The sequence below is a fragment of the Anastrepha ludens genome, chromosome 4 (genome assembly GCF_028408465.1).
Source record: "Anastrepha ludens isolate Willacy chromosome 4, idAnaLude1.1, whole genome shotgun sequence".
NCBI lineage: Eukaryota > Metazoa > Arthropoda > Insecta > Diptera > Tephritidae > Anastrepha > Anastrepha ludens.
This window is the reverse complement of record NC_071500.1, coordinates 21,363,354-21,389,654: the sequence shown is the minus strand read 5'-3', so window position 1 is coordinate 21,389,654 and position 26,301 is coordinate 21,363,354. Positions and strand designations below refer to the sequence as shown.

The window sequence follows — 26,301 nt, the reverse complement described above, 5'->3', positions numbered from 1 at the left end:
TACAAGTGACAGTATTTAAATGGAAAACTTTTCAAAGTTAGAGATATTTTCAAATTAAATTCAGCAGAATGTTTTACAATTTTTATGTTCTGTTTACATATATGAACTTTCAAAATTTATAATCACTGTGCAATAAATGCTGAAGTTGATACAATACATACATATCCATGAGGGTACAGCATAGTTACCTTGTTGAGTTGTTAGGATGTATAAACAAAAATAAACTTACCGGAACTCTGAGGACAACCATGGTTAAAGTGAAAATTCAGAAAAACGTATAGAATAAATTTTTCGAGTGAGGCCCTGCAGAGGTCGATTGTTTTTCTTTAGCAAAAAAGGCAGCAAATATTTAAAATGCTGGGCATATCATCTAAGGGGCATACAATCTAAGGGGCTGTTCTGCTACATATGTACATATGAATATGTAGATATAACATATGTACAATAGTTGCTAAGCAAAGAGAGGGGTCGCTTTACCATAGAGCTCTAGTTTTGGCCCTAATGTGTCGCTGGTTTAGAGGCCACTTCAATCTAGCCTAAGATGTGAAATTATTTAAATAAGAAACAAATTATCTTCCGTTAATATATTTATTTAAAAGCTTAGATCAAGGCTAAACCTAGCCGCGAATGGAGTGTGGTTGTGCGGGATAAACCACCAGTAAGTATTGAATTTGATTAGCTCTATGGTAGAGTATGGCAAGCCTCCGGGCTAGTTTCTACCACAAAAAAGCTTCTTAATAAAACTATCTACCGTTCGTTGGGCGAGGGAAACTCGGCGAAAACCCCAATCATATATGTATGTATGTATGATCATAATTTTTTTAAATAAGGTATGTATTCTTAGACCCGATATAAAGAAACCGGAAGATATAGATTCTCTCTTCTTCCTCGCGAACAATAAATACAAATTTTTTTTTAAATAATTAAATTCTCCTCAAAATTAGTTTATTATTATTGTTACTATTTGTTGAACAAATTTTCATAGCAGCAGTGCAACAACAAAGCTTTAGCTACGAAGACCGTTATTTCAATGAGTTTAAATATCGTTCAATGTAAGAAAATATAATTTTTACATAACTGTGATATATGGTAAATGTGTATGAAAAATAGATCCATGCAATATACAGAAATTTGTAGTTTGCAAAAATTTGTTGAAGCCCCAGAGACGCGTAAAAAGTTTTTTTATAGTTTGGTTTTTAATAAAATAATAAGACAACAGACTTTTAAACTTTCTGGCTTTTTTTTTAATTAATTCGTAAAAATTTTTTTTAAACACGTGGCAACTGTACATTTACCAAACTTTTATTACGGCAAAAGCGAATTCATAGAAGGTGACTTCGGTGAAGCAACAATATTTACATGTACTCCGTTCTAGCAATTTGGTGTTGTTGAATGTCTAAATTTCAATGATTGTGTAGACAAACAAGCAAGGCAAAAATAAAAAAGCAGGGTACTTTGTCATGCAAACCAACAAATCGCAAGAAAAAACAAAACAAATCAGCTGCTTTACAAGAACCATCTTGCGTTGATTCGCCTTGATTGCGACCCTGGGGATGTTTGAAGAGATAAGTCACTGCCCTCTTAAAGAGAGAGCCGGATGTGGATGGCTGTCAAATTTAGCGTAAAGTAAAATTTTAAGATAAGAACTTAGAAACGCCTGCACAAAGCAAATTGTTAAGTCCATAAATAAAAAATGTTCGTTATTAATTATTTTATTCTGTGACAAGCAACAAGGTGTGAGTGGTTGAACTACCGTGATACGCGCGCATTTATGGTCGGCCAATGAATTGAGCACTCCAGTCAGGGTCAAAAAACGAAAAAGATAAATAATATCCAGCATATTTCGCATTTGCTTGCGCACAAATTTGTTAGCAAACGAAAAGTTCAATTGAATTTGAATTCATATTTATATTTTTGTACTTGTATTAAATCCAGTAGATAAATAACTTTAGTAAACTGCAATGGATTCATTAACCGTGATGAAAGTGTGTTGTATTGGTGCTGGTTACGTTGGTGGCCCAACTTGTGCGGTGATGGCGCTCAAGTGCCCAGACATACAAGTCACAGTGGTGGATCGGAGTTCCGAACGGATAGCGCAATGGAATTCAGATAAATTACCAATTTACGAGGTAAGTCACTTGCGATACAAACACCTACATGTGCATTTTATTTATAGTAAGCAAATTATTGTTGTATCAGTCACGTTTTATTTCAATGGATATAAGTGACATGTGAGAAACACAATTTGTTGAAATAAAAACTAAATTAACTTAATATGCATGGAAGTTCTTCTCCTAAATTTTTCAATTTACATATATATATAAGTTTTCGTCAAATTTTAATATCCATTTGTTGCTTTTGCAACTCATTTCCATAGAGAAGAGTTATTAGCTGCTTATCTTAATTACAAGTCAGTTTTCAACTTCCTTTAAGTTACATATGTATATATGACATATATTTAATACACCTCTTAATTGGTAAAGTGTAAGCTTTCTGAATGGCCTTTGCCTGAATGTTAAACATTTTAAGCAAATGTTACCAAACTTTGTACACCCATTGGCATAAATAAATAGGATATAACTGCATTATATACATATAGGTATGTACTATATGCCAATTTACAGTGACCATTTATTTAGTTATACCGATTAATTATAAAAAAATTAAAGAATGCTTAGGAAGAAAAAGTTCTTTATCATTTCTAAGAATCTTAGTACTATGGCGCATGTTGAATTCTATATGTGAAGTTGATATTTAAAATAGTATATTAATTCGTGCAACCTTATCTTTGTTGATAACTCGGTTCTTTCCGTTTTGATAACAATATAATTGCCTCAAATGATTTCCATCGGAAGTTGCACTTGTTAGACCTCTCTACGTAATGCACAATGCACTTAAATATGGAGAAACATTCCTATGTATGTAAATTTGTAGATATATTAGGTAGTCTTCTTTCATGGAACTATTTTAAATGCTCTTACCTCTTTAACTTTTATGTCTTCAAATTGCTGTTCATGGTATTTGCATTTAAACTGCATAAATCGTGAAATGGATTTTTTAAGTAGAATACATTAGGAAAATGGGAAGGGGAATACAATGAAATAGCTCACGGTAATAATCGTATGTGTAAGTGTAAAGAAGAAAATGAATTTATAATCCAACGGTTGTGATGATGCTTTGAGAAAAATCAACAAAATCAGTCGAACATTCATTCACCTATACCATACATAATATGAAAGGCACGTTGCAAATCAGGTCATATGAAGCGCATATGGATAAACAATTGAAACTGTTTGAACACATGTATGTATGTACACATACGTATGTATGTATGTAATGAATCAATAAACTAGAAAGAAAGTGTTGGCGGAATTCATACTGGGCTCATAACTCGTTATTAGAGCCTTTTTGACATCTGCCAAATTATGTGGGATCCAACGCGCAAAAGTTTTTTGTCAGCCAAATATTCATGCAATATTGTTTGTATAGGGTGATTTTTTAGAAGCGAAGAAGAATTTTGATTGTAATAAAACACAAAAGATGTTAAAATCCTTGAAATTTTGTGATCTAAGCACGTACATATGTACGTTTTTATTTTTCTTTTTTTTAGTTTAGTTATTACCAAATAATGAATATTTCGATGTCTAACTTTTAACTTTTCGTTGTTACAACTATATTTTAACTTGTTTCCACAGTCGAAAATAATTTCTCAAATGCCCACAAGTGAATTCTAAAAATTTCCCCGTCCTCTTAGTCACGTTTTCATATAACTTCATGATGATACATGCGGATAATCTCAGATGCATATATATGTATGTGTGTATGATGTAATCACTTATTATTAGGGCAACCAAAAATATGCACAAATTAGAAATGTTAATCGTAAAAAGATAAAGCGTTTTATCTATGTTTTTTAAAGCGTGTTTCGCAAACAAATATGTTTTTTTGCTTACCATATATTAAAAATAAGTGCTAATGCATTAACTCTATTTTTTTTCTTCAAGTTTTAATAAGTATTTTTTTAAACTCGGCCAAAATCGATTAAGGGGTTATCGCTACAATCAAGAAGAACAGATGCCGCATCATATATGAAAAAAGCCGTTTAAGCGATAGAACAAGAATATTTCGCTCAAGATAATTTGGACTGTGTCGAATTTTTGAGGAAATACGATATCAACATCCTTTGGTTGACCGTTTTATTTCAAATTTGAAAAAAAAAATGTTTCTGAAATCGCCAGCATTCATAAAAATATTAAGAGTCCGCTTCATATCAATCACTCTCCCACGCCCAATAGAGTAGTACGTGGGCGACATAACTCAATCTTCGAGATCCTCAGTCAAATCATTCATTCTTTTAATAGTGAAGATATAATTCTTCTTTCACAAAACGTTCCAGTTGGACACACCAAGTGAAGCCAAGTTCTGATCCACCTGATCTTTCCAACGCAGAGGAGGCCTTGCTCTTCCTCTTTGAGTATCTGTAGATTTTTAAAGTAGCTGAACTTTTAGTCAAATTTTATTTATTTACTATAATTTTTTGACAGAATCAATTTTGAAACTACAAGTCCATAGAAGCGACAACATTGACTATACGCTGTAAATGTTACACCTATGGCAAACAAACTAAAATCGTTGATTTTTTTTTAACAAAAATACAGTATTTGCTGTATTCAGAATCTGCATTCTAAGCCAATGGTAATTCTATTCATCAAATATACAGTGACTAAAAATTCGCGCCTATTACCAACGTAGATGTAAAAAAACCCTTTTCCAAGTTTAAGAATGCGCATTTTCCGCGATAACAGACTATTATTTATTTATGTAAATTTATCCAATTATTTTCTTATTTATTGTAACAAAAATATTTAAGCTAAATTTGCGTCGTTGATTCTGTGCTTACGTATTTACGTAAGTAAATCTGCTCTAAATTTGTAATATTTTACTTTTGCCAGTGTTTTTGTAGTTTTTGGTGAACCTTTGCTTCCTTCACAGCTTCTTGCCATCGATCTCGATTTACAGCCACTTCCCTCCAACATTGCACGCGCATTTTCCTAAGATCAGCTTCCACATCTTCTAGCCACCTTTTCCTCGGGCGTCCCCTTTTTCTATCTCCAATTGGGCGAAGATCTAGTGCCTTTCTCGTTGATCGCTCCCTTGGCATTCTAGCCACATATCCCAGCCTTCTAAGTCGTTGAGACTTAATAAATCTTATTATAGTTTCTTTCTTAACTATGTCTTCCAGTTCGGCATTGTGCCTAATGCGATAAGTGCCATCTGCCAGTCTAAGCGGACCATAGATCTTTCAAAGTACATTAGCTGTTTTTTCTCGTTAGCTTTCAGCGTCCATAGTTCACAGCCATACTTAAGCACAGGCTTCTTCTTCAGCTAAGAAGAAGAAAAAGAATATTTTTTTCACTAAAAATAGCATTATTATTATTTTTTCTATTATTTACAGCTATTTATTTTTTAGATACATATTTACAGAATGTTTTTGAAGCGCTTGAAATTATGTTTTTACGGCGTATTTTCGTATTTTTACAGCTCGTGTATACCATATAATCAAATGCCATTCTGGTAAAGCTAATAATAATTCGAATATATTTCTTCTATATGCATACATACATATGCACATACATATTATAATGTGTACATAATAGTTGATTATTTTTTACTTCACTGAAGTCATCGCCATAATGACGTTTCATGTGTACATCATCAAGGTCATGATAACTTATTTTTACTAAGACCTCCACTCAGTTTGTTAAAGAAAAACAAGTTTATAGATTTGTACAGTAGATTTTCCACCACAGCGATCTAAGCAAAACCAGTCAATATAAAATTTACTAACATGTAATCAGAAGTAAGTAATTTTTTAAGACTTTAAAACAAGTTTTTAAAACAATTTCCTTTAATTTCCAAGTTTCTGCTTCGTCTTATGCATTTTGATTTAATGCTTGCATTCTGGACACTGCTCGGAATAGTTGACAAAAACAGTTTTTTTAATGTAATCATCTTAATAAGTTTTGCCAACTAAACGCCTAAAGAATTTACCGAATCCATTTCATTCGTAAAAATCAATTTTTTTTAATAGTGGCACTTGCTACTATACTGACGCTTACATCATTTGTTGCTTGTTTGGTCGAGCTCCTCCTCCAACGTGTGGTGCGCGTCTTAACGTTGTTCTACAAATGGAGTACAACTCCGACTTCGAACGGCAGATGGTTCTTTAAAGACCCGGCGGTTCAGCATTAACTGCCGGGGGCGACCAATATTCGAAAAATCATTTCGGTATTTCATGCACACAGCTGATTCGGAACTCGGACACTACCAAGTGGTAGTAACGCATCAAGCTACTTGACCACGGCATCAGATGTGAGTTTCAGCGCTCTAGACAGCTCTAGTTTACTGGGGCGGCAGCTCTTGGTCGGAAAAAACTCACGTCATTACAGCATGTAGAACCGATTGTCATGCGACCCACTCACCTAACACCCCGCTCCCTCTGGATTCAACCTGTCGAAACAGCACGATTCCTGGGCCTAGCGTTAGATGAGTTAAACGATGACGACCGGTTACTATAGCGCTCTGGCAGGGCCTAGTGAACTACCACGACAACAACAACTACGACGGCAGCATAAATCGCCTCTATCGACGTGAAAATTCGGATCATTTGGTGAAATGAGCCCAGCACTCGTACTGACGCTTTAGAAATTCGAATGAGTTTTCAAATCATATTTCACATAGGACTCGAACTATGCGATGGATTCCATGAAAACAAAAATATTATTATTATTCACTAACAAAATTTAATAAACATGTTAATATAATTTATGAACAATAACAGCCCTGGTAGCTCTACAAAATTGTAAATGTATGTGTAGTATAAAAAAAGTTAATATTTGAGAGATCATGATCATTCAGGTTTCAGATAGGTACCCGGGCAGTTTTGATGGAACTGTTAAGTAAAAATTTATGTTGTCCTATGTGGGATTTCTAAATATGCTGCGTTCTGAGTTTTGCGGCGTAGTCTGCAGCCTCGTTACCATGGCCCTTATTTTCTGCTAATTTTCGATAAGCATGACTTATTATGTTCAATATTTGCGAGTTAATGCCCTACCGTTTGAATCGCTTTTAAAATATAAAATTAAAAAATAGTATACGTATTGTACATTTGTAGAGTAGCAATAGCACAATACTAATAATAGCTTGTTTTTTTCACTATATTTGCACAGCAGTTATCTGCATTTTTCTTTATTTGCTGTTTATTCTAAATTTTTTTTAAGTTTTGCCAAACAATAATATTTATTGGTAACCTGAAATGTGCCCGTGTACCCACGTATGACGGCATTAAGGCAATAAATATTTTCTTTAATTTAACTTCTTGTCGTATTGACCTTTAAACACAAGACCAATGACAACAACTAATACAACAGCATTCACAACACAGGTACTACTTAGTTGAATCTTCACCAAATTCAATTGACGCATACAAATAAAAATAATGAACTCAGCATGCAGCTGTATTGAATTATAAATTCTAATTTCTGAGAGAGAATATTTTTAATCTAAAGAACCCTTAAAATACTTATTTATACTTCATTTTTCATTATTTAAACCAACAGCAAAATCTTCTTCTTCTTCTTAATTGGCGCGATAACCGCTTACGCGATTTTGGCCGAGATTAACAAAGCGCGCCAGTCGTTTCTCTCTCGTGCTAACCGGCGCCAATTGGACACACCAAGTGAAGCCAAGTCCTTCTCCACCTGATCTTTCCAACGCAGAGGAGGCCTTCCTCTTCCTCTGCTACCACCAGCTGGTACCGCATCGAATACTTTCAAAGCCGGAGCGTTTGTATCCATTCGGGCGACATGACCCAGCCAACGAAGCCGCTGGATCTTTATTCGCTGCGCTATGTCTATGTCGTCGTAAAGCTCATACAGCTCATCGTTCCATCGTCTACGATATTCGCCATTGCCAACGTGCAAAGGTCCAAAAATCTTACGCAGAATCTTTCTTTCGAACACTCCAAGCGTCGCTTCATCGGATGTTGTCATCGTCCAAGCTTCTGCGCCATACGTTAGGACGGGCATGATGAGAGTCTTGTAGAGTGTTAGTTTTGTTCGTCGAGAGAGGACTTTACTGCTCAATTGCCTACTTAGTCCAAAGTAGCACTTGTTGGCAAGAGAGATTCTACGTTGGATTTCAAGGCTGACATTGTTATCGGTGTTAATGCTGGTTCCTAAATACACGAAGTCTTTTACAACCTCAAAATTATAACTGTCAACAGTGACGTGGGTGCCGATACGCGAGTGCGCCGACTGTTTGTTTGAAGACAGGAGGTACTTCGTTTTGTCCTCGTTCACCACCAAACCCATTCGCTTTGCCTCTTTATCCAGTTTGGAGAAGGCAGAACTAACAGCGCGGTTGTTAAGGCCGATGATGTCAATATCATCGGCATACGCCAGCAATTGTACGCTCTTATAAAAAATTGTGCCTGAGCGATTAAGTTCTGCGGCTCGTACGATGCTCTCCAACATCAGGTTAAAGAAGTCACACGACAGCGAGTCACCCTGTCTGAAACCTCGTTTGGTATCAAACGGCTCGGAGAGGTCCTTCCCAATTCTGACGGCGCTGCTGGTGTTGAGCAACGTCATCTTACATAGCCGTATTAGTTTTGCGGGGATACCAAATTCAGACATCGCGGCATACAGGTAACTCCTTTCCGTACTGTCGAATGCAGCTTTGAAGTCGACGAAAAGGTGGTGTGTGTCGATTCTCCTTTCATGGGTCTTTTCCAAGATTTGGCGTATTGAGAATATTTGGTCAATGGTGGACTTTCCAGGTCTGAAGCCACACTGATAAGGTCCAATCAGTTGGTTGACGGTGGGCTTCAGCCTTTCACACAATACGCTCGCTAGAACCTTATAGGCGATATTTAGAAGACTAATCCCGCGGTAATTGGCACAAATTGCAGGATCGCCCTTCTTATGGATTGGGCAGAGCACACTTAAATTCCAATCGGCAGGCATGCTTTCATCCGACCATATTTTGCATAGGAGCTGATGCATGCACCTTACCAGCTCCTCGCCGCCATGTTTGAATAGCTCAGCCGGCAGTCCGTCGGCGCCCGCGGCTTTGTTGTTTTTTAGCCGTGATATTGCTATTCTCACCTCGTCATGGTCGGGTAACGGAACGACAATTCCGTCGTCAACGATTGGGGTATCGGGATCTTCACATTCTCTATGACATGCGCAGCTGTCACCGTTTAACAGGTTCGAGAAGTGTTCCCTCCATAATTTAAGATTGCTCTGTACGTCAGTCACCAGATCGCCGTCTTTGTTCTTACAGGAAAACGCCCCGGTCTTCAAACCTTCTGTAAGCCGCCGAACTTTCTGGTAAAATTTTCGGGCGTTGTTCCTGTTGGCCAGCATCTCAAGCTCCTCGCACTCACGTATTTCGGCCTCTCGTTTCTTCTGTCGGATAATACGTCTCTCTTCCTTTTTCAGCTCTCTGTAGCGATCCCACATGGCTCGCGTTGCGCCCGATCGCAGCGTGGCTCTATAGGCGGCATCCTTTCTTTCTGCGGCAGCATGACATTCCTCGTCGTACCAATTGTTTTTTCGGGCTCGCCGGAATCCGATTTCTTCTTCGGCGGCGGTACGTAGTGAACGAGAAATGTTGCTCCATTGCTCGCGCATGCCGGTTTGTTGGGCAGTGCTCTCCGAGAGCAGGAGTGAGAGTCGAGTGGCGAATCTTCTGGCTGTCTGTTGTGATTGCAGCTTTTCGATGTCGAACATTCTTTGCGTAGGTAGATGTACGTTTTTTGCTGCACAGAGGCGGGTGCGCAGCTTGGCTGCAACAAGGTAATGATCCGAGTCGATGTTGGGCCCTCGGATCGTACGTACATCTAATACACTAGAAGCGTGTCTTCCATCTATCACAACATGATCGATCTGGTTTCGCGTTTTTCGATCAGGAGACAGCCAGGTAGCTTGGTGTATCTTTTTATGCTGGAATCTGGTGCTGCAGACTACCATGTTTCGCGCCCCGGCGAAGTCGATCAGCCTCTGTCCGTTACCGGATGTTTCGTTGTGCAGGCTGAATTTTCCGACTGTGGGACCAAAAATTCCCTCCTTGCCCACCCTGGCGTTGAAGTCGCCAAGCACGATTTTTATGTCGTGGCGGGGGCAGCGCTCATAGGAACGTTCCAAGCGCTCATAGAAGGAATCTTTGGTCGCATCGTCCTTCTCTTCCGTCGGGGCGTGGGCGCAAATTAGCGAGATGTTAAAAAATCGCGCAAAATCTTAACACATAAAAATATTAAAAGTTCTCACAACAAAAACGTCCTGCGCGAAGGCACATCATCAACCATTTCAGACGTGGAACTCAAGCTCGATTGTGGATTTAATATTTTTACTCAGAATCAATGAATATGCCTGACAATGATCTACAAAAAAAAGTACTTATTTATATAAGTGTTTGCCTCTATTTCAACCCAGTATAGCACCCAAGCTGCTACGTTCAATTATTATCGGTTTACTCCCTTGCAAGTATACGAATACTCCCTCTCCCTATTGCCCGTATACTACACTCACGACGGGAAAGTGCACGCATGGCACGACTTCCAAAGTTTTCCAATCCGTGCAATGTCACGACAACAAAATGCAAGCGAAAATATACTTACAATCTCTGTAAAATATGCAGATTTAGGTATAGGATTTTTGTATTTCTTTTTTTTGCAATCGTGCTACATACTTACATATAGAGAATCACCCCAATTTGATTAATGTGAAGTAGTAAAACTCTTCAGAATTAAAGTAGACGCCAAAGTCTTTCATTTCAATAAAGTAGAGAACGTAGAGATTCAGAAAGTTTATAACGCGTGGGGATAATATTTTGCTTTCTTGCTGAGATAGAGAGTGATAATTTATTAGTATTTAATGACAGCGACTTAAACACTGCAAGAAGCAGAAATACAAATTGTCTAATAGGGCTATCACAAATGGGCCTTTACGGAAACGCATTTGACTGATGTGACATGCAAAACGTACCGTGGTGCCACAATGAACGTATTACCGCATATAAGGAAAACAAAAAGAAACAGATGTGATTGTTGTGAAAGCAAATATTATAGATTGTTGTATATAAACAGGTTTATGTTGATTGTGTCATATATTATAAAATTAATGTTTATTGCAGCGAAAGACGGTTTCAATAGAATTTATGGTAGTCGGGAAAAAATGGGGAGAGATCGGGATGCACATTCATGTTTCAGGACGACTTGGTTAAGCCTAGTCTTTTTTCTACTCATTCAAGCTCTTACCGAAAAGATAAAGAGCGCATTTAAATTCACCCAATTAATTTAAATTTCATTTATTTTCTGCATTTCATTTGATATAATAAAAAACACAGTCGGTAAAATTTGCGTCATAGCAGGTATGTGGCGCCTTCAACTCAAATACACATTTTCTATTTTATCTATATTGAGATAGTCAGTCTATCTACTGCTGCCAGTCAAATTCGTTGCTGCAATGGACACAACGGACCCATTGTGACGGGCCTATAATTACGATTGAAGATTTACTGAACTTTTAGCAGTTTTTACCACAACATAACTTGAGCTCATCCACATACATATAACAGAAATTTAAACAAGGTGAAACAGGAGCAAATGCCGTTATTAAACGAAGCAAATAGCAAGAGACGTAATATATGTATTCTATCTATCCCTTTTAAGACCATATTCCGCAATCTCACCCTTTATACCTGTAAGACCAGATTCCGCAAGAAACGGCCGAGAAAACACATTGTCGAGCGTAACTACTTACACACAGTCATTTACTTAAATATGATGTAATTCACTTTAAAAAAGTTCAAAGCCTAAACGAGGAACTTTCTTTTTACCGCCGTGAATTCTTAGACGTTCCCTATTAGCTCTATTGTGCCGAAAGCCTATTCCAACTCAGCGTTTCTGCGAAGCCATTTTAAGGACCAACTTGGAATTTAAATTTCCCTCGTTAGGTCAAAGTTGGAATTTGTTCAATATGGAACTTTAGAAAATGTGAAATATGGAACTATTGATAGTTCGGAATACGATTCATTGCAAACATTACCGCATTCGCGCAGTTAATCTAGCCCTGCCAGTACGGTGTAGTCACCAGTCGCCATCATCTATCTCATCTGACGGTAAGAAACGGCTAGACCCAAAAGCAGGTGGGTGGGTGAGTGGGCTTAAAAGAGCATCTGAATAGGTAGTTCTTATCGTGCCGGGTACCTCTATATGCCAGACCTAGGGGAGTTTAGAAAGGTGGCATTCCCATGGCAGCCGGTTCTACGTACTCTATCTACTGCGCTGAACCTCACATCGAAAGAGTTAAGCGTATATTCATTCGCTTATCTCTTCAGCCGCTTAATTTTGGGAAACCTACCACCAAACTCTTCCCGGCGTATGCTCATAGATTTGAGGTCACTTACTTCTAGAGGTGCTGCACAGTTCGTATTGTTTATCTACGACTTTGTCTGTTCATTGTTATGTCGGAAATTGTCCTGTTCTTCTGTAGCATGTTAGCCTTAACATTCCTCACAGAGTACAGCGTTGCCATCCTCTGTTTTATGTAAAAGTTACGAAACCAACATATTCTAATTTTTCTCTAATTAAAAAGCGCTCTTAGTGGGCTAAATAGCACCTCTAGAAGCATTGTTGTAGGCTTTGATTGACTCACGCTTTGCCCTTTCCAGATTTATTTTTTTCTCAATACCTATGGCTCGTTAGGAATAGCTTGTGTGTATTATATATTTATTTAATTTTTAATTTTTAGAACTTACATATATGTATATCATGATTGTTCCTTTAATCTGTAACGTTTTGTAACCATTGATTCAAATAAATAAATGAAAAGCTCCACGAAATGATTCTAGAAAATTGGCAGCAATATTTGTATGAGAAATTAACCTATAACACTTTTTTAGGTAATATAAAAATTTCTGTGACCAAAAAAAAACGCCTTAAAAATCAAGGCGTATTGATTAAAGTGGTAGCATTAGACCGACAACAATGTTTTGTACGTTTAATTGTTACGGCAAAGTAGAAAACAAAGAATCACTTTGCCTTGTTTCATTCTGTGCTAACAGCCACATGGACCCGGCGAAAGGAAAAAAAAAACAAATCAATTTGCCAATACCACGCTTAATAGATTCGTTAAAAATATAAAAAAATGCAATTAATTTTACGAAACCGTCTACTTATGGGATACTTTTAGAACTTTATACAGGGTGGGCCATATAGCGTTTGCTTTTTGAACCACCTATTTTTTTGAGAATGGTAACAGAAATGACCTGTCAAATGTGTTCATAATTTACTTAAAGGATTGACATTTACGAAATGGGACGCTATACGCTTGAACAAAATTGGGAAATATTGAAAACCTATTTCCAAAGTGGTGAGTCTTCTTCTTCTTTTCGGATTTTCACATCGGTGGCTACGTCAATGAGCAAAATTGGCGGATTTGGGGCTCAGAAAATCCACACGTTACTGTAGAGAAGCAAATGCATCCACAACGAGTCACTGTTTGGTGCAGTTTTTGGTCTGGCGACATCATCGGGCCAGTTTTTTTCGAAAATGAGAGAGGAGCCGCGGTTACAGTAAATGGCGAGCGTTACCGTGACATGCTCAACGAGTTTTTGTTTCCAAAAATTGAAGAGGATGATGACATGGACGACATTTGGTTACAACAGGACGGTGCAACTTGTCACACTGCCAAAGTTACACTCGAACTTTTGGCTATCGTTTTTGAAAACCGAATAATAAGCCGAAATTCCGATATCAATTGGCCGCCTCGGAGCTGTGATTTAAGCCCGTTGGACTATTTTTTGTTGGGAGCCGTTAAGGACAAATGCTATGCGAACCATCCATGATGCTTTAAAACACGAAATCGAAGTTGCCATTCATGAAATTGGAGCCCAAACAATCGAAAATGTGCTTGGCCTACTGTAAAGCCAGTCGTGGCATTCATTTGAACGATATTATTTTTCATTCATAAATGACAATGTTCAATCTTCAAAATAAAAAAAAAGGTTTGAAGAAATATTGATTAGTTTTTTTTTATAGCCGATTCAAAAAGCAAATTTTACATGGCCCACCCTATAGCTGCTTTTCTGTTCCAAAATCACTGTTGTACTGTGTTGTTAGAGAAGTTAAAATAAATAAGCAATATTGTTTTAAATAATGATAAAAATTTTATCTTGCTTGCTAGCAAAAATATATGACGCAGATTAGCGGCCGGCGTATCCGAATGGGTTGGTGCGTGACTACCATTCGGGAGTGCCTAGGTTCGAATTTTTGTGCATGAACATCAAATAATAGAGAACGTTTTTTTCTTATAGCAGTCGCCCCTCGGTAGCCAATGGCAAACCTCCGAGTGTATTTCTGCCATGAAAAAGCTCCTCATAAAAACCATTTGCCATTCGGAGTCGACTTAACGCTGTAGGCCCCTCGATTTGCGGAACAACATCAAGACGCGCACCGCAAACAGGAGAAGGAGCTCGGCCAGACATCTAACAGAAGTGCACGCGCCAATTATTTTTATTTTTTAGATTAGCTATTATTATCTATCAAAAAATCAGAATGTTTATCGTTTATTTCCCAGAATGAGTAATAATGAACTAAAAAACAAACAAATGTCGCTTATTGCGACGAAGTCATTGCCCAAAAGAGCATACTTTTCTTTCTCATTTTTGGAGATTTCGCTTTTTGTGTGTATAGACGTATGCAGTGCAAGAAAAAAGTAAATTATGTATTTAACTGTGGAGAAGGAAAAATACCTTTTGAATTGGGCGTAAGTTTGATTACTTTTAGCTTAGCTTTGAGTTTCTGAAATAGTAAATGCCTTAATCGAATACATCCTTTCCATAGAGCACTGTAAAACCCCACCTTCAACAGATTCCACATATTTCGCTTTGCTAAAATGGGATTTAACAACAAAATGGTTTGCTATTGTTCGCCGTAGACAAAATGCTTATACGTGGCGTACTGCTAGTAATCAGTAAGTCGTGAACTCGATTTTCATATCGAATATGAAACTATATATGTATATAGGCATTTCCACGAGAAGGTCTATCGCAGAAATAATTTTAAAAGTTAATAAAATTACATTGTTTTAGCGTACTTCCAATAGGGAAACAATTACGTTGAATTTTGTGTGTATGTATTCATAACCTATTTCAAGGCATTCGAATTCAAAGTCGTGCAAGCACAACTTTTCTTATTTGGATATTTCTATTGCACGTGTTGTTCTGACAAGAGCTTTTAAAGAGAGACATTATGCATTGACTTTTGTTCTCTATAATCTTTCTAAACCGCTTTCTCGCCGTGCGGACGCAGATCGCATGCTATATAACCCAAATAAAGACCGCACATCTGTGATAAATCGCAGAGCTTATGGTACGAAGTTTATCGCATGCAATGAGCTGCTACTTTAGTGTTTTGACGGCTATATTATGACATATGGTAGTATATTAATCTTTGTAGTGACAATACTATAAAATCAATAGAGGAATTTAAAAAAGAATTGTTCCTTCCAATTTCGTACGTATATTTAACATTTTTAATTAACCGATTTTTATTTATTTTTATTTTTTTTTTTTGTTTTTTTTTTTTTAGTTTTATGTTCAGTAAACTAATTTCTTTCGCTCGAAAATGCAAGATGTGCTTTGCGCAGAATTTTTTTTCGTATTAAAAGTTATGCTATGAAATGTCATGGGGAAGATTCTAACACGTTCCCGTTGGCATGTACCACTAGTGGCATATTGAGGACTGCCCCATTGGACAGCTTGTACCATTGGTGGTACATACGCAATTGTCTCATTGGGCGTTTTTCTGAGAATGCTGGTAACGGTTTTCTGAGCAAAAAGGAGAGAAATAGTTTCAACCTAACGCAGGCATAGTCGCCAGCTCTCTGGGTTGGTGATATACGAAAAGAAATCAACAGGACCTTCACTCATGTTGCTTCGTTGCTATCTGTGCCATGACTGATTGGAAGAATGTGCCAATACATGTGAAATGATCGTGCAGAATTCGTCTGCCGAATTCCCAAGTGACGTCGTAGCCCAATTGCTTTCACGTAAAAAAATATTTATGGTAATTGTTCCGAATTCCATAAAGTGACAGTTCGTATGGTCGTGGGTTAAAGTAAAAATTTATGTAAATAAATACTTTTAAATGAAACCATTGATCTTTTACGGGAAAAGTTTCCGGACCGTGTTATCTCTCGAAGAGGTGATCACAATTGGCCACCGAGATCTTGTGATTTAACACCTTGTGACTTTTTTCTTTGGGGCCACGTGAAAGAGAATGTCTACGCCAACAGCCCAGTGTCGATTCAAGACCTCAAAGATGGAATTCGTGATTCTATCGAGGACATAGGGTAGCCACTTTGCAATTCGGTTATGAAAAATTTCATGAAAAGGATATTGTCCTGTAAGAGTGGTCGTGGTGGTCATTTGGCTGATGTTATTTTCCACTATTAACGGCATACCTTCCTCTTTATAATGAAATAAACATCCGATCATTTATATTAAAAAATAGTACAATATTTTTCTTTGAATATGAAAATAACGCCTCTTATTAGATAACCCTTTAGTTTTGGTTTTTATTTATGTGAAAATAAATACGCGTAAAACTTTTGTGGTTTCAAAAATATTTTCCCTAACTTGGTTAGACCTATTAATTTCGCAACAAAATCAACATAAATATTGTGAAGGAAAAAAATTTAAACTGCTACATGTCCCGCGCGACAGTGATCAAAATTTAATGAATAAATATAAAAATAATTTTTGGGTTAAATTGAAAATTTTTTCAAGTAACTTCAATGAAAAATATTCTAAAATGTTTCCCCAAAATCAACATAAGAAAGATGTCCATGTTTTCCTTATTGCCCAGATATACCGGGAGGGCGTAGGTTCGAATTCCCGTGCATGAAACAGCAAAACGAAAGAAAACGTCTTTTTTAATAGCGGTCGCCATGAAAAAGCTCCTCTTAAAAAGCCATCTGCCGTTCAGAGTCGGGTTAAAAACAGCATTAAGGCACACGCCACAAATAGGAGGAAAAGCTCTGCCAAACACCTAAGGGAGTGTGCGCGCCATTTATTAATTTTATTTTTAATTATTTCATAAAGTGGATTCTAATGAGAAAAAAGAATTGTGCAGCTTGGCGCTGCCATCTTTATATGAATCAACATATGAAATAAACTAGAATACTTCAATATTAACAAATACGGTAGTATCACCAAGGTGATATAGCCGTTTTCTGCCTAGTGCAGGACATTTACAAAGAATGTGTTTTGAACTTTCAGAGTCATCCATAGCAAACCATCATGTCTCAAAGAGGCCAATTCTGTTTAAATAATATCTCAGGTTACAATGGCCTGTAAAGTAACCAGTTCAAAGTCTTAAGTCTACTCTGCTAAGTGAAAGTAGCTTATCAGAAATTCCTCTGTGCGACGTTAGGAATTGTAGCGCTTATCGCTGACCGATAGAGTTTCGCCAGTGTTCAACGAACTTCTTTACCTCCCACCTCTTGAGAAGTTCATTGACGTGGCTCTTTTTAAGTCAACAGAAAGGTTAGGGGCATGTTTGCCCCTCTCTTAGCTATATGGTCCGCTTTTTCATTTCCCTCGTGTCCATGAACCCAACCCAATAATAATGTGTTGAAGTTGCCTAGTATGTGCCCTTTTTGAGGTGATTATAGTCTATAGAAGGGCTTTCAACCGCTGACTATCTAAAAGTATGTAAATGTGAGTTCCTCTCAGTTTTCTAACCTACCTAACCTCGCCTTCTACCGTCTTGGTAAAATAACTTGCAGATTGCGCTATACCAAGACTGCGACGCAGCACTGAAACAAAACCAACGAAAATAAGAGGGAGAACAGGCTAAATGTGAATCGAAAGTGGCGCCATGAAAACGAAAAACAACTTTTCATTTCAATGTAATCATTCATCGAAGGCCTTAAGATTACGATTACTATAAATGTAATTATTCTATTCCATTTCTATTAATTGAGGTTACTCTACTTGTCTATGGTCCTTCGAAGAACGATTAAAGTAATCGTAATGCTGAATGTAATCAATCGCGCATGTAATCCTTATCGTTCAGCTCTGTTATTATTATTAACCTAATGTGTTGTTGTTTTCGTTGTAGCAACATGATCATTACCCACACATGCTGCTGTAATGACACTCCCTGGCCGGATATAAATCCGGGTCGTTCCGCTAACTTACCCTAACCTCAATTAATTAAAAAAACTATTTCCTTCCTACATATATCACGCACTTACAAGCATATATACATACTTACATCAAATGTATGTATTTAAATTAGAAGAAGCTTATCTCCAATTCAGTAACGATCAGTGTTGCCATTTTGGTTATTTTTTTATCAAAATTGGTTATTTATTTTTCTTCATAATCATTTTGATTATTTAGTTTATACATATATTTCTTAAATTATTACTTTTTGATGAAGTTCCATGTTGTTGTTGTTGTAACAGCATAAACATTCCCCATACATATACGGGCAATGCTGCTGAAGTGACAATCCTTGGCCGGATATAAATCCGGGTCGTTTCGGTTACATAGAACCGACTGTCGTGAGAATGTTGTGAAGTTTCATAAAAATGCTCAGTTGAAATTTTTTAAATATGTTATGAAATTGAGTATTTTCATTTCACAATTTCAGAATATTTTCATACACTGAGTTGTACGGGATGCAGCAGTGCAAATTTTGTATCCAATGATGGGCAGAATTGAATGACCATTACTTTGTATCTGCGAAACTGAGAACATGTCCTTAATAACACCGTTTTCGATTATTGACAGAAAACGAACTTTATATATCTCCTTCCCTTCAAAATTTTTCTACTCTTTTCAAGTGCGATCCAAAAGTTAATTCCACGCAATATAAAATGCTCCGACTTTCAGCCTATTTCTAAAAAATGATATAGGTATCTTTACCTTTTGATTAGTAATTAAACAAATTAAAAACTTTATGAACGAGCCATCATATAAAAAATTGTATTTCTTTGCATTTAATTTGATGAGTTTGCCTCATAGTTCAGTTGCTGCAAATTTGTCGGATCTTACAAATATTAACACTAACTTCGAATTAAATTAAAAATAAAAACTATTCAAGCCGTAAAACTTTCAAAAGAACTACTAAGAAGTTACTTAGCGGGGGAAATGTAGACCCCTGGAGAATGGTTTGAAATTTGAATTTTCAACCAATATTTCGTTTAATAATTCATTACATTTTTGCCTCAATAAGAAACCCAGAGGATGTGCTTAGGCTCCAGGTTGAGTTTAATGAGTTCATTTCTTGATGTAAATTTTCATGCGTCTTTTTAAATTTAAAAACATGTTTTCAAGCCACTTACACTTCTTTCATCTTTCTTAGCATGGCAGTCCTGGGTGCACCACTGTTTCCGCTACAATCTCTCTCCAGATTTCTCGATCTGCTGTCAATTGCCACTAGTTTTGTATGTTCATCTCTTTGAGGTCATCTATAACCGAGTCTATCCATATTTTTTTTTGTCTTCCCTTAGTTCGCTTCCCATACGGTTGCTTCTTGAATTCTCACTTTGGTGCTCTTTGCTCTGGCATTCTTTCTACGTATCCCAGTGAGCGTATTCGTTGAGCTTTTATGAATTTTATAATGTTTCGCCCCTTTGCAAGGTGTTCAAGTTCTAGATTGTGTGGAAGACGATATGTGCCATCTGCCAACTTGATTGGGACTATATTTTTCTCAAAATTATCCTTTCGCTTACTCTAAAACTCGTGATATTCCGCAATCGTCGTATTATAGCTCTAATAATGTCCTCCAATCTGTATATGACATTTAAGACCTTAGAGTAATTTTTGACTCTAATATTTCATTCTCAAGTCGTATCAATTATATTATCTCAAAATCGTATTTGATCTTCATTACGATCTAACAACGTAATAGCTCAAATTTCTCAGACCCTTTCACGATGAAATTACTGCTTACCATGTTTTCTCGATCAATTTCATATCGCAAGAATAGACCGGGTACAAAAGCTGTTTCTTAACTATGCCCTAAAAACTCGAAAATTTTCTGTTTCATGTCCTTTTTATAGCACCCGCTTGTTATTAATTGGATTAAAGTCCCTTGAGTGCAAAAGATTGAGTGCAATTTAGTTCATCGGGGCATTGCTTGTGCGTTTCTTTTGCGACGCATTAACTTTCTTATTCCGGCGAGAACTTTGTGTAGCTCTTACTCTTTTTATCTCAAGGTATTCAAAACGAATTTCAAATCCAATGCGCCTATTGTTTGGCCTCTGCGCGAATTTAATGAGATCTCGCATACCATATTCTTAGATTTTATACATATTTAATTGGCTCTTACACCCTTTTCCGATATTTGGCCGTGCTTCTCCTCCTATTTGTGGCGTGCGTCTTGATGGTGTTCGACAAATGGAGGGACCTACAGTTTTAAGACGACTCGGAACGGATCGTTATATATTATATTCTTAGATTTTATACATATTTAATTGGCTCTTACACCCTTTTCCGATATTTGGCCGTGCTTCTCCTCTTATTTGTGGCGTGCGTCTTGATGGTGTTCCACAAATGGAGGGACCTACAGTTTTAAGACGACTCGGAACGGATCGTTATATTTGAAAATAACAAAAAAAATTCTCTTAGTTGCATCATTTAATTCGCTTATATAATCGTATTATTTTTAATCAAGTTGTATTTTAGTTTTAGATCGTTTTATTTGTTATTCTATTAATATCTGTTATTGTTTATATTTGCACTAAATCAATAGTCAGTAAGAACCTTAGTGTTTTTGACTAAATTTAAATAAATAAATAAAAACGAATTGTTTTTTTTTTTTTGTTAATTTTTCCAACGTTTGATAATATTTCGTTTTCGCCCGCGGCAACACTGGTACCAATTTGAATAAAACTCTTTGCCCATGAGCACTTCAAACGTGTGTGAGTATACGCATGGCAGTCGGCTAGATTGTATATATATTACATAAACATACATATGGGCATTTCTCCAATGTCGAATGCGACATTCGTACGCATTCAAAGTGAAAAAAAACATATACCAAAACATTATTTTATTTTGACAAAAGGCGAAAGCTAGCACTTGATTAGCACTATGATTGGTGCTAAGGTTGTTTTTGGGAAATTGTTCGTTTTCAAGATAATTACAAAAAATCAAGCCATTCGCATGCGACAAAAACAGAAGTCGCTTTCAAAGCAAAAAAATCAAACACTTTTTTCAGCGAAACCTGAAGAAATATATTAATGCGACTAATTTTTAAATGATATGCATTGATGTATCTTAATAATGCTTTTTATTTTATTCAAAAATATTAAGTAGTTTATTTTTTATTTAATTTTAATCACTGTCGCACGTGACATGTCGCATGCGACATTTTGTTCCATCATACTTTTTATGTTTATTTTTTGACTTTTTATGTAATTAGACATGCAAAAGATGATTATAAATGATTTTTAATATATTCAATATATTTATTTTAACAACCAAAATTATAAACTTAACAAAATATCTTCAATAAAGAAAAACACAAATAAGTATATTAATCTTATATACTATGTAAAAGCAAAGAACGGAAACTAACTTAACTGAGAATAGTATTACTAATGTCAAATAAAGTTCTTTTAATGGAATATGCAGTCCTAGCTGCTTCTAACTGTTGGCCATCGCAACAAAACGAATGCAACTAGGATATACCTGGAATATTTTTCACTTCCTTCCATTTTTCGTCCAACTTATAATGAAAAGACAAATTTTCAATTTGAGCAGATGGCATAAAATACATTTTAATTCCATTTGTGTTGTTTTGTGCACATTGATAAAACGATAGTGCATTTGGTAAAACAACGTTTTTAGATTTTGCTATTTGCCACACTTTTCTTTTAATGACGGCTCCAACTCCATCAACGGCTCCCTTTCCGTGAGAACTGGCATTACTAGTCATTAACATAAAGCGCTTAGCTACTAATTTGCCTTCAATTATAATGGCGTCTTTCTTTCCTGAAGCTTGCACACTAATATTATCATTCTGATAAAAAGCATTGATGGCATTAATTAGGCTTTCTGGTACGGTTCTGTTGGATTGGTTAACGTTTTTCTTTTCTTCAAACTGCTTATATTTTTTTACCAGGACTTCAAGAACTTTTAGCCTTCTGTGCATGTCTTTTGGCATCGCTTTCTCCACTTTTTTTAACAGCTTTCGCCAAGGTTTGTCTACATTCGTAAGATGCGTTTCGGCTTTGACGTGCATATGACATTCCATTTTCTAAGAGTTTTTGGCGCCTCTCTCGTTGTCGTATGCGATTATATTTCCGTTTTTCTTGAGTTATATCTTCTTTGCCTTCAGCCGGTGCTCTCCACGTTTGTCTAGCTTTCCGCATTCTTTCCTTGTTTCTTAATTTATAGTTTTGTAATTTTGTTTCATCATCCTTTAACCTTTCTCTCCACCGTTTACAGTTCGCCTTATTTTTCTCGCCACCGTTTTTACTCATCTACATTCAAAAATTTTATATTTTGAATTTACATAATATGTATACTAATAAAGATATTTTCGAACGAAAATTTATTTTGAATCTGTACATTTTACACTTACGATGTCGCACGCTACAAGCTTTAAATAAGTAAAAAGGGCAAAGCGCTTATTATTTTCCAGCAAAGTTTTGTTTATTTAATTAGCAATAAAAATATCTATTTGCTACTAACATTTGATGCAAATTGTACAAACACCTTCGACTCACTGATAACAAATGTTCTTTTTCAATGTCGCACGCGACATCGAGTTATACGGTAAATCAAAGAAAAAATTTACCGTAATTGGCAATCGCATCGTTCCTTTTACATTTTTCTTACATTCTTTACATATAAACCGAGATTTAAAAAAGCAAATGTCACAGCATAATATATCTCATCAAGATCATTAATCAAAACAAAACATGCAACAGAAATGTTTAAAACGGAAATTTTGCACTGGTTCGATTTTGCATTCGAATATTTCAAAATGTGGTTTGTACAAATGTAAAATTTGTTTACATTAGTTACATTTAATAGATTCCCTATAAAAATATGTTAAAACAACATAATTTTATAGACTTTGAATTTTTTGGCTTCGGTTGACATTTCTGTGGAAATGCCCATATACATATATATAAGTACATCTATGTATACATATGTATCTAGCAAAACCCGATAGTAAAAGGCAGAAAATCTTGAAATGTGCATTCAAACTCTCTAAAAACGGATGCAGTGCATCTAAGTAAGATTTATGTACATTATTTTGCCGGCATAGTTCAACAAAACCTGCTTCCTAGTTAGTAAGTAAGTACAAAATCGATGTGGGTTATAGCAATTTGTTACATCGAAGTAACTACACAGAACCAAAACAAGCCAGAACCATTGCATAATTCAAATTTTTGTTCACAGTTCCCCGCTCAAATGAAATGTAAATTTCACCATTTGAACACTATCAGTTTTACGTGAAATTTGTGTTCGTGAAACACGCAAAAGCTCTTGACCAGCACAGCACGTATTATTGATATGTTACTCACGGGCAGTTAGTATGACAATTGTGTATTACTTAAGTGCGAGCAACGTTAAAATTGCATTTTAAACACGTTGATTCGAAAGGAAATTCGAATCAGAATAAAATAGTTTTTTAATGAATTTAATTTTGTGTTTTTTTTTTATAAATAGGCATGTACAATTTAATTAGAACAAACAGATAACAAAAAGCCATATTTCTTATAACAGGATTTCCTCCTTCATAAATGGCTGGGTGTGCTTGAAAAAAAATTAAAATTTTTAAATTCAGTAGTATCGTCTTTTATAACCAACTCGAACGATTGGTAATGTTGTTGTTGTAGCAGCTTACTAAATTTGCTCTAAATAACCAATCGTTTCATATTTATTATCAAGAAGGTAAGCCCATTTTATTTACATGTATAACCATATCTTCCATTTCATAAGGGTCAGTGACCTCGTCAATAGTTTTTGTTCAAAAATAACCACTTTTATCCGACGTTTTCTTAGAATTAACAAACTCAACTTTTAAATTATTAAAAACTGCGAAAATTTGCAAAGTATGCTGTATTCTTTTGCATCCGACCTGCAAAACGAACACCCGTAATCAGTTATATTTTACATTTATTTGCAGTTACTCCATTTTGTTTCATTTTATTCAAAGCGAAAAATTTAAATTAACGTGAGTATCTAGAAATGGGAGGAAAAATTAGAATTCAACATAAACATGTCCCATAACTTTTTTAAATTATACCTATTTTACTAGCAAAAATAATCCTGCATTTCCCAAGCAGCGATCGGATGTTTGTCATCGTTGATATCTTGATGATTTGATTGAAAACCAACATAGAACTTAGAACTTTCTCCCACAAAAAAAGAGAATGAATGAAGCAACAAGTGCAGCATGTCACTGAAAACTCCAATCTGTTTCGCACTCCATCTCCTCTAGATTATCCATTCGGCTACTTTCAGGATGGCAAAAACTTCCGTTTGGAAAACAGTTGCCATTTCCCCCAAATCTCCTTTCAAATGAAACTGTGATTATCAGGTCGTCTTTAGATGCCAAAAGCAGTGGATACTACTCAGATAGCAACTTAAAGATTTCTCTGTGTCCCGAAGTTCCGTCTTCGTGCCAGAAACCATATTTATGGAGTCTACACATTGCTTTTATTGCTTCCTGTTGTATCTTAAGATCCAGGCTGTACTCATGACACCCGTGATCAGGGTCGTAGAGAGCATATCCGGGCCCGGGGGAAAATCCGGGCCCCAGGGGAAAATTGCAAATGCGGGCCCTTGCAAATGATGTCTAATTCATATAAATACGTATAATCTCGAGTCCGGGCCCCTTTGAAAACTCCGGGCCCGGGGGAAAAAGTACCCGAATGCAATTTTCCGAATAGGGGGAAGTCATTGGGAGCCATATCAGGTGAATACGGTGAGTGATTGATGGTTAAAATGCGATTTCCAGTCAAAAAATCAGTCACAAGAGTGGATCGATGAGATGGTGCATTATCATGCAATAAGCGCCAGCTTCCTCCTTCGCGGTATTCAGGGCGAATTTGACTAATGTGATGTAACAAACGCTTAAAAACGCCAAGATAGAAAAATACATTGATGATTTGGCCCGTTGGCATATTGGTACGTACTCCTTATGGACAATTTCCTTGGAATCGTAAAAACAAATGAGTTTCGACTTGATTTTTGACTTCGCCAAACGCGATTTTTTTGGGTGGTAGCTCGTCTGGAGCCTTCCATTCGGCGCTTTGACGCTTCGTTTCAGGTTCATGTCGGAAACACCATGTTTCATCACCAGTTACAATGTTGTAAAGCCCTCTTTAATGGGTCTTTCGAATGTTGAATTCTGAGCAATTTTTAGTCCTCAGTTAACTTGTACGGAATGAAACGTACTCAGAACTTTCGTAAGCCCAAATAATCAATTAAAATGCGATAAATCGATGTTTTGGTGATATTCAACTCCGATTCCATGAATTTCAACAATGATTTCGGTTCATTTTTGATACATTTACGAACAATTTCGATGGAGTTGTCGATGATTACTGATTTTGGGCGGCCCGTATGTTCATTTTCATCCATCTCTGAAACGTGTAAGCCACTCATGAACTCTGGCACGATTCAGATGTTTCGGAAAGCATTTTACCGATTTTAAAACAAAATTTGAGATTACCTCTTTGTTCGAAATTTATTTTTGTACTGATGACACAAACATACTGCCACTGAACTGAATGTACCCAAGCTTTCACTGGAAGTCAGCTAGGGACGTAGCTTCCAGCGTACTAACTCATTAAAAAGATGGCGCCATCAAAAGCAATTTTATGACGCCACTCTTGATTATTTTGGACTTCACCTTGTATTATAGCCTGATTACCGCAGTTAATTCTGATTAAAATTATAGTGTGACAGGCGGTTATTGCGCGGATTAGTGAACATCTGATTTGTTATTGGATGCTTTCGTCAATAAAAGATGCACCACTAATACCTGTATTTGTTGCCCCGATACTAAAATATTTTTGTTTATTTAAAAAAATCATAAATTACAATTTCTCAAACTGCTCCGATATATCAAAACAATTAAGTAATTTCGGACGTGTTAGTGCAAACTAGCACTTCTTCCAGTATTTCTTGTTCTTCTCTTTAAAAGTTTCATTATTTTTAATTCACAATACATATTAATTGCCATTTTTCGGCAAT

At 36.3% G+C, this 26,301-nt stretch overlaps 1 protein-coding gene across 1 annotated transcript in view; it reads left to right on the top strand.

Moving 5' to 3' along the window:
• The first annotated feature begins 1,580 nt into the window (after positions 1 to 1,580).
• Positions 1,581 to 26,301, top strand: part of LOC128860369 (UDP-glucose 6-dehydrogenase) — a 30,489-nt gene continuing 5,768 nt past the window's right edge. Inside the window, exons 1-2 of the mRNA XM_054097855.1 lie at positions 1,581 to 1,736; positions 1,936 to 2,129. Of these exons, the coding sequence (XP_053953830.1) occupies positions 1,962 to 2,129 (168 nt within the window). The 5' untranslated portion in view covers positions 1,581 to 1,736; positions 1,936 to 1,961. The remainder of the gene's footprint in view (positions 1,737 to 1,935; positions 2,130 to 26,301) is intronic.